The sequence below is a fragment of the Nestor notabilis genome, unplaced genomic scaffold, assembly GCF_000696875.1.
Source record: "Nestor notabilis isolate BGI_N333 unplaced genomic scaffold, ASM69687v1 scaffold16223, whole genome shotgun sequence".
NCBI classification, from domain to species: Eukaryota; Metazoa; Chordata; class Aves; order Psittaciformes; family Psittacidae; genus Nestor; species Nestor notabilis.
The window spans coordinates 2,942-12,344 of record NW_009921611.1 but is presented as its reverse complement, the minus strand read 5'-3'; the positions used below and the strand labels follow the sequence as shown (position 1 = coordinate 12,344).

Genomic DNA, 9,403 nt, shown 5'->3' with positions numbered 1-9,403 from the left:
CCCCCCCCCATTCCCCCCCAGTGCTCCCAGTTCCCATTGCTCCCCAGTGCTCCCAGTTCTCCCAGTTCCCATTGCCCCCCAGTGCTCCCAGTTCCCCCATTGACTCCATGGCTCCATGTTGACTCTTCTCCTTTATTCCCCCCACCCCAGTTCCCACCAAGGGCTGGTGGGACCCATTGAGGGGACCCATGGAGGTCTCAGGCCACCAGTGCTCCCAGTTCCCCCAGTAAGAAGAGAGCTGCTGGGACCCCATTGGGGTAGCCCATGGAGGCCTCAGGACCTCCCGATGGTCCTCCTGATCCAGGGCACGGCCCTGCAGATGTTGGAGGAGACGCCGGGGTGTCCTCGGCGCCCACAGACGGCCATGCCCCAGGAGACAACCCCTTGGAGGACCCCATCGCACACCAACGGGCCTCCAGAGTCACCCTGTGGGGAGAAGAACGTCTGAAGAACTGCTGGTGGGGCTCAGGAAGACCTTATGGAGATGGTGGTGGAGGAACCCGTATGGTCACGTTGTGGTGAAGACCCAGTTGTGGGGTCAAGGAGAAGGTTGGTGGTGGGAATCCAAACCTCACATGGACCCGTCGTGTTCCGTGACCTCTGTGCCTCAAGCAGAAGGTCGTTGGTGGAACCCAACCCTTGTCTGGACCCATCGTGTTCCATGACCCATCCCCAGCTCCGTAACTCAAGTAGAAGGTCGTTGGTGGAACCCAAACCTCACATGGACCCATCGTGTTCCATAACCCATCTCCAGCTCCATACCTCAAGCAGAAGCTCATAGGTGGGCATCCAAACCTCATACGAACCCACCACATTCCCTTGGTCCGTGGCTTGAAGGAACCCAACGAGAACCCATCTCCCCTTGGTTTTGGAGCTCAAAACCACACCAAGACCAGAAGGTGCTTGATGGGACCATCACCCACCACCTCTTACCTGGCAGGAGTCAATCCCCCCTTCGGGGACACCAGCGCAGAACATGTTGGGGGTGATGGCGTTCCCATAGGCCCTGGTGCACTCGTTCCTCCCAAAGGCTTGGATGGCCGCACACTGCAGGTTCTGAGGGAGCTTCGCTGGAGAACAAGGTGGAGATGGACAAGGAGAAGCTTGAGAAGGTCCAAACCCACCCCCAACGAAGCCTGAGAAGACCTTGTCCCACTTTTGAGGGGGTCCTTTGGTTCCCACCCAAAGGTTGGTGGATGATGGAGATGGGTTGGGATGATGGAGATGGTTTGGGATGATGGAGATGGGTTGGGATGATGAAGGTGGGTTGGGATGATGGAGATGGGTTGGGATGGAGATGGGTTGGGATGATGAAGGTGGGTTGAGATGATGGCGATGGGTTGGGATGATGGAGGTGGGTTGGGATGAAGATGGGTTGGGATGAAGATGGGTTGGGATGATGGACATGAGTTGGTGACCGCCAAAGGAACCCACCCACTAAAGAAGAACCCAACTAGATGATGTTCTCCATGTGGACCTGCTGTCCTCCTCTTGGCCTCCTTGGAGATGCTTCTTCCACCCCATCCCAACCTCTTCCATTGAGGTCTCCATGCCCAGGCAGTTACCTCCAGGAGACTTGGTGGTCCCCCAGCCGGAGACGCTGCACCTCATCCCATCCGTGGGGCACCTGGTGGCCAACCTGATCTTCTTGATGTTGCTGCTGAAGTGGACGGGCCTGTTGAGCTTCAGGAGCATGAAGTCGTTGTCATTCTTGCGGGGGTTGTAGGACGGGTGGACCTGAAGCCTTGAGATGGACCTTAGTTCTCCTGTCCCCTCCCTCAAGGTGTCCGTCCCTATCAGCACCCTGAGGTCCCTGCATGGAGAAGATCAAGGACTCAATGTTAGTGCCTCCAAAGGAGATGCCTCAAGCTCTTGGAGCTTCTCCATGGTCAGGGTGAAGGTGGGACCATCTCATCCCGTTTCCCTTGAGAAGAAGACAAGGAATGACTTGAGGATCCATGAGGGCTCCTTGAGGACACCTTCATCCCATTGACTTCATCTTCCTCCAGAGGTCCCATCTACAACATCTCAACACCATTGTCCCTCAATCCAACATCTTCTTAGGTGAAACCATCCCAAAGGTCCACTTTCCTCTCATGGGACTTTGTGGAGAAGCTGGAGATACGCGGCTATGGGGGGCCACCTACTCTTTAGCAAAAGGTCATTGGTGGAACCCAAACCTTGTATGGACCCATCATGTTCCATGGCCCATCTCCAGCTCCATAACTCAAGCAGAAGGTCATTGGTGGAACCCAAACCTCAAGGGACCACATAACTCAAAGTGGGGTCATGGATGGAGGTTGTCACCCTGCAAAGGACATAGAAGCTTCTCTGGTCTCCATGTGGATGGTTGGACCTTCATTGCCCTCTAGAGGTACCACCACCACCGCATTGTGGAGATCCCCATGCTTGGAACACCAACATCTGGATCATGTGAGACACCAGACCCCATCAAACATCTGGATGGACCAACCTCTGGAGGAACCTGCCTTTGGTTCTACCAACCCTTGAAAGTACCAAACCCAACTTGTGGCCACCAACATCCACAGCTGGAGGCAACCACCTCTGTGGACAGCAACATCTGGGCCATGGACACCACCCTTTGGAGGCATCATCTTCTAGAAGGACCAACATCTGGGCACCAACCAAACCCACCTCTCCCCATTGGCTGGTTAGGAACCACGGGGCACCTGGTCTTACCTGACTGGCTGCTTGCAGTGGGCAGCTGTGAGGACCCATTGGGCACCTACCAAGCTTCCTCCACATAGGATCTGACCTCTCTTGATGAGGGCCACTTGGAAGGGTCTCTGGTTGATGGAACAAGGTTTCCCACCGATGATACGGGACTCATCCTCCTCCGGCACTGGAAGACACCAAAGGGGCACCATGAGATGTCACCACCAGCGGGGTCCTCCAAAGCAACCTGGTGGGGTGAGGTTGACAAGAAGAAGGCTTCAGGAAGAGAAGAGGGGAAGGTCTCTGTGTTTGGAGGCGTCACGTGCCAGAAGAAGACCCCAAAAGCATCTGAAAGCCATCAAAGATGGGTGGGTTTAGGGTTTGATGGGTGAAGGTGATGGGTGAAGGTGATGGTCAAGATGATGGGTCAAGGTGATGGGTTAAGGTGATGGGTCAAGGTGATGGACAAGTTGATGGGTCGAGACGATGGGTCAAGGTAAGGGGTGGAGATGATGGGTCAAGGTGAAGAGTCACCCATCAGCCTCCTGGGGTCCCAGCAGGGTGGGTTCCTTGATGGAAACCAGATGGTTTTGGGGTAAAAAGAGAAGATTTTGGGGCAAAAAGAGGTGATTGTGGGGCAAAACTGATGATTTTTGGGGAAAAGGGGGATTATTTGGGGGCAAAAGAGGTGATTTTGAGGCAAAAATGATGATTTTTTGGGGAAAAAAGAGCTGATTTGGGGTAAAACCGAGATGACTGGGGGGGGAAGGGATTATTTGGGGGGAAAAGAGATTATTTGGGCTAAAAAAAAGAGGGCCTGGGGTAAAAAGAGGTGATTTGGGGGAAAAAGAAATGATTTTGGGGGAAAAAGAGATTATTTTGGCTAAAACCGAGATGATTTGGGGGGAAAAAGAGCAGATTTCGGCCCCACTCACAATTCCAACCACTTGAAGCTGCCCCCAAAGGTCCATCTTCTCCTGGTGGCATGAGGTGGAGCCCCAGCCCCCATAACCAGACAGAGGAGGGAGGTGGGACCTCCCTCCAGGAGTCCATTGGGCCTGGTTTATCCCCTCCATGAGGTGTCCTGGGGATGACCAAGCATCAGGAAGTCACCAAGAGACACTTATCTCCTCTGGTTTCACCATGTGCTTCTGGGAGGGGCATCAGGTTCCACCTCTGAGGTTCCTCCCAGGTCAAGGCTGGAGATGACGCACCTCCAAAGAGCTGATTTCTCCGTCCCAGCCTGGTGGAAAGCCTGTAGGACCAGCTCCAAACGCTTCCAACCTCCTGGATGGCTCATTCCATCCCCATCTCCTCTCTTGGGCCAAGGTAGGAGCTGGTTGCATCAACCCAAGCAGGAGAAGCCCTGACGCAGCGGGAAGCGATAAGAGGAATGTGGGGAATGTGGCTCAGGTCCATCAGGTTGGTTGAGAAGCAGCAGCCAAGGGCCACCAGCTTCGTTTGGGAGGTCTTTGGGTCTTCCATCTCATGAAGATCTGACGTGGACCTCCCCATCTTTCAGGTCTCTGGAGGCATCTCCCTTGGCTTGAAGAGTTGCCCAGCATTGATGGTCCTTGGAGAAAACCCTGCTGAGAAGCTAATCCCACCCCATCCAACATCTACAAGATGAGGTGCTCTTCTACCTTGTCAGGGTATTGATGATGAATGAGGCTTATGGGGTGGCCATCTTGAAGCTATGACCACCTTGAGAGCATGACCACCCTGAGGCCATGACCATATTGAGGCCACGACCACCTTGAGGCCATCACCACACTGAGGCCATCATCACAGTGAGCCCATGACCACCTCAAGGCTGTGACCACCTTGAGACCATGAATGACCACCTTGAGCCCATCACCACCTCGATGTCATCACCACCTCGAGCCCATCACCACCTCAAGGCTGTGACCACCTTGAAGCCATGACCACAAAGACCTCCACTTGGGTGACCACACAATGGAAGTCCAAAGCCTCATGACATGCTCCTGGTGTCCATCTACAGTTTTACCCAGCCAAAGCCTTTTGGGAACCTCAGGTGCCACCTCTGCCAAGGCCAATGGAGAAGACCCTTGGTGTTGAGTTATGTCCACGTGGGAGAAGAGAAGACTGAGTAGGAGAAAGGACCATCAGCACCCAAAAATGGTGGTTTTCCAATAGAAGAACCCCCTTCCCCCCCGCCCAGCCATGCAGCAGAACCTCCAGATGGGACATATCAAGCCCTTGTTCTCCAACACCAAGTCCCCCATTCCACAATGTGGGACATTCCAGATGCTTTGAGCCTATTTCGAGGACTTCCTTGGAGAAGGTGGCATCTGGAATGGTCCAACCTTCCCTCCGCACGTTGGGACATTGGAATCTACCAGCGGGACTGGTTTGTACTGGGTGGCAATGGGAGACGCCCCAGCTTCCAGCCGCTTGGAATTCGCCACTATCCGGTTCCAGCAGCGCTGCCAAAGTCCATCCCTGCTCATCCCAAGGACCATCCTGGTGGGTTTAGATACCACCAAGCTCCTTGAAGGCATCTCCGCAGCTTCCTGAGGCTTCACAGCAGAGAGGAACCATCTCAAAGGTCCATCAATGGAGGTGGAGGCAACGGGAGATGGATGGTGGGATCCATCCCCTTGGATTCCCAGAGCTCCAAGCAAGATGATGGTGTCTCCATCCCAAACAGTCAACCAAGGCTCATCCAGCCAATGGCTGGTCACCACCTCCAGAAGACCCAGAAGCATCTTTGAGGACACTGATTTGGGTGAAGAAACGCCAAGATTGGGTCAGATCCAAGCTCTTTGCCTCCAGGATTCCACCCTGTTGAGACCCATCCACTGGGCTTCTCCTTTGGTAGAACATCGTTGTGGAGACCAGAAGAAAGGAATTCCCATTGGGATGGAGCCTCATCCAGGTGACTCTCTGTGGACCTTCTTCTTGGAGCTGGAGCAGAATTCTCTATAGGCAGTTATCCCAATGGGATGCAGGACTTCTCCTTGGTGCCTCCTTCTCCACATGGAATGAGGTGGCTTTAGCTCCAAAGCAGCTTCCCAACCCCATCGGGCCTTGCCCAAACCTTCCCACCATCAAGATTCCCATGGGATTATCCCCATCCATGGTTGTCCCCCTCCTCCCTCCTTGGCCACCCACTGGACTTACGCTCATTGCCTTGGTTGCCCTTCACTTGAGCTTGCGCCAGTTGGGGGGTCCTCAGCAGAAGACCAGTGGTGAGGATGAAGATGGGGATGAAGCTGAAGGCCCCATGTCCACCACGAGCCATTCCTGGGGCACAGAAACCACATCGGATCAACCCTGAGGCCCTCTGTGCCAAGGAGAAGGTCCTCAGTGATGTTCTTCTACCCCCAGCATGGGATGGAGGCAACGTGACCGAGGTGCTGGTGGTGGTTTGGAGCACCTCCACCCTTATGGACCTTGGGGTGGTCTTGGACCTGCATCTCCACCTTGCTCTGGTTGAGTTCAGCACCAAAGCCACCACCCCAAGCTCCAGAAGAAGCATGTCCCCATCCAAATGGGACATCCAAAGTCAACTGGGACATCCAACATCCACTGGGACATCCGAGGTCAACTGGGACATCCAGTATCAACTGGTCAACCACAAAGTGCTCCACCAAACCCATTCAACCCCAACCCACCACATGGAGCCACCAAGAGATGGAGAAACCCATCCCTGGAGCATCCATCCCTCGGAGGAACATCCATGATGCTGCTCATGGAGATGAGACTCACCTGATGGAGGAGAAGGTTGGAGCTGGTTCTCCGCGTGTTGGGAAGTTGGGAGCTGGTGCCTTGGGCACCTTTATAGTGGAGCTGGAAAGTGGGTTGTGGCCTTGGTGGGGTGAGTCAAAGGGTGGTTGGACAACGTGGGTGTCACCTCCCTGGTCCTGGAGGTTGATTATGGCTTTGATGTTTCCAAAGGGAACACCGGGAGAAGAGGGAACCACCCAGCTCCAGATGTGGAGCTCGGGGAGGTCCCAAAGCACCTCTGTCCTTCTGGGAGCCATGGAGATGGTGTCTACCTCAGTGGCTGTCCATGTGTCATCTGACTGTAAGTCCATCCATCCATCCCTCCATCCATCCATCATCCATCATCCATCCATCCATCATCCATCATCCATCCATCCATCATCCATCATCCATCCATCCATCATCCATCATCCATCCATCCATCATCCATCATCCATCCATCCATCATCCATCATCCATCCATCCATCATCCATCATCCATCCATCCATCATCCATCATCCATCCATCCATCATCCATCATCCATCCATCTGTATCTCCATCTGCTCATCCCTCAGCTCATCCATCTATCCTCCCATCTGGGTGTCCATCTGGCCATCTACTGATCCATTCCTCCATGCATCCCTTCATCTCAGTGTCCACCTTTGTGTCCATCCCTGCATCCCTGTCCATCCATCCCTCCATCCTTCTCCTCCATCCCTATGTCCATCCATGTCTCCATCCCTATGTCCATCTCTCCATCCATCCCTATGTCCATCCCTCCATCCATCCCTCTGTCCATCCCTATGTCCATCCCTCCATCCATCCCTAATGTCCATCCCTCCGTCCATCCCTCCATCCATCCCTATGTCCATCCCTAATGTCCATCCCTCCATCCATCCCTCTGTCCATCCCTATGTCCATCCCTCCATCCATCCCTATGTCCATCCCTCCATCCATCCCTATGTCCATCTCTCCAACCCATGGAGATGTCACCTCCAATGAGAAGGTCTGGAGGGTCTCCAAGATGGGATGTGACCACCCCATGGCCAAAGAGGTGCTGTAAGGACCACCTGGGGCCATCTCCAACCCAGCTGAGGACATCTACTGAGCTCAGCGTGGTCGCCAGCCCCTCGTGCCCAGAAGGCTCAAGGTGTCTCCAGTGATGGTTCTCCTCCCTTGGCTGATCCATGTTCAAGCTCCAGCATGTCCTACAGTGAGAAGGTGGCATTAAAGTAGTGATGGGTCCTCTAAAGCCACCCCAATCCTGCTCATCCTCAGTGGTGGTGGCACCAGAGCATCAATGCGGTGGTTTGAAGACACCTTTAGGCTTCTTCAATGGTCCCACCAAGTGGGGTTGGGAGATGAAGCTGGGAGCAGCTCAAGGCTCAATTAAAAGCCTGAGGAGCAACTAAGGGTGGAGAAGACCATGGCTGGGATGAATCACGGTTGGAAGATGCTGATCTCGCTCTCTGCTGGTGGCAGGAGGAAACTGGAGCTTAGGTTTGGTCCCACCAGATCCATGGAGCTCCTCAGCAAAGAGGTTGTGGCCTCCAGTAGGCCCACGGAGTTGGCACCTACTGGGGCGTTGTCCAATGGAGATCCCATCCCATGGAGGTCTGGGCCATGCAGAAGGTTCATAGCGAGCTTCTCCCATGGACATCTGCCCCACCAGGAGCTCATCCACTGGGATGGTGTCCACCAGGATCTCAAGCCGTGGGGTCTGCTCCATGAAGAAACCATTTGTGGAGGTCTCATCCATGAAGAACCTACGCATGGAGGTCTGGTCCATGGAGATCCCATCCATGGAGGTCCCATGAAGGGACATGAAGGCACTTGGAGGGGTCATAAGGGGACATAGGAGGCCAGGAGGGGACACTGTGGGCCAGGAGGGGGACACGGGGGGGCACTGGGGTGATATGGAAGACGCAGGGGGCCATGGAGGGAACATGGAGGGGGGGAGATGTGGCACATGGTAGGACATGAAGGGCCATGGGGGGACATAGGGGAACCTGAGAGGACATGGAGGGGCCATGGGCCACATGGGGGGTGCGGAACACCCAGCAGGAGCCAGGAAGCCCAAGCAGGAACCTGGTGGGGCCCCACTGGAGACGTGGACCCGCCTCTGCCAAGCTCCCAGCGCCCGAGGCGAGGGGCTGGGCCCAAACCAGTTCTCCCAGTTCCTCAGGTCCCATCTGAGGTGGTGTCACTGGTGCCGATGACTTCACCCCCCCCGCGGGGCCCAGGGAGAGCCAAGCCTGGACCTGCCACCCACTGCCAAGGCCACCCAGGACCTCCCGGTCCACCCTCATCCCACCACATCCAGCTCATAGGGGCAGGGCTCTGCCTCCTCCTCGTCCTCCAACCGCTCCCTGGGTGACACACAAGGGGTGGCCGTGGCCCGTCTGACACGGGGGTGGCCCCAAGGTTGGCTCCATGGGTGGCAATGCCCTGGGTGACACAAAGGGGTGGCCCTGGGTGACACATTGGGGTTGGTGGCGCCGTGGGTGGCGGTGCCCTGAGTGACACAGGGGACATGGGAGTGGTGGTGGCTCAACCTGGGGGGGGTTTGGTTTTGGGGGCCATCCCATTGGCGGGCGTGCACACCCCCCCCACCGTTGTGTCCATAGGGACATGGAGACCTCCTTGGGCATCCATGGGTGCTGGTTGGTGTCTCGTCTTCGTGGGCAGCAGGAGCAGGATCTGTGGTGGTCACTTTGGCTGGACCACGGGATGGGTCAACCTCAGCTCCGTGGATGTGGTGACCAAGTGCAACTCATGGACCTGGTTGTGGCTTCTACACCTCCATGGACCAGACCTCCATCCTGACCAGACCTTCATGGACACATCGACCAGAGCTCCATGGACACATTGACCAGACCTTCATGGACACATTGACTCCATGGACACATCGACCAGACCTCCAAGCCCATTGTGGGATCCCACCACAGCTGATGACCACCACCATGTGGACCCTCCAAGCCAAACCTCCTTCGTGG

General features: G+C 55.5%; 1 protein-coding gene across 1 annotated transcript; it reads right to left on the bottom strand.

Moving 5' to 3' along the window:
• Nucleotides 1-273: 273 nt before the first annotated feature.
• LOC104403170 (kallikrein-14-like) lies at nt 274-8,211 on the bottom strand. The gene is made up of 6 exons (XM_010011228.1): nt 7,986-8,211; nt 5,821-5,943; nt 2,701-2,863; nt 1,566-1,813; nt 934-1,070; nt 274-426 (listed from the first exon to the last, which is right to left on the bottom strand). The coding sequence occupies exons 1-6, from the start codon at nt 8,209-8,211 to the stop codon at nt 274-276; spliced, it is 1,050 nt and encodes a 349-aa protein (XP_010009530.1).
• Between the last annotated feature and the right edge of the window lie 1,192 nt (nt 8,212-9,403).

Bases quoted from the DNA above. Each gene is read 5' to 3' on its own strand.
- LOC104403170 (XM_010011228.1), bottom strand. From the start codon at position 8,211: ATGGATGGGATCTCCATGGACCAGACCTCCATGCGTAGGTTCTTCATG. The intron at 2,864-5,820 runs GTAAGTCCAGTG...GGTGTCTTCCAG, and splicing joins GGGCAACCAAGGCAATGAGC to TGCCGGAGGAGGATGAGTCC. The intron at 1,814-2,700 runs GTAAGACCAGGT...TTCTCCATGCAG, and splicing joins CACTGCAAGCAGCCAGTCAG to GGACCTCAGGGTGCTGATAG.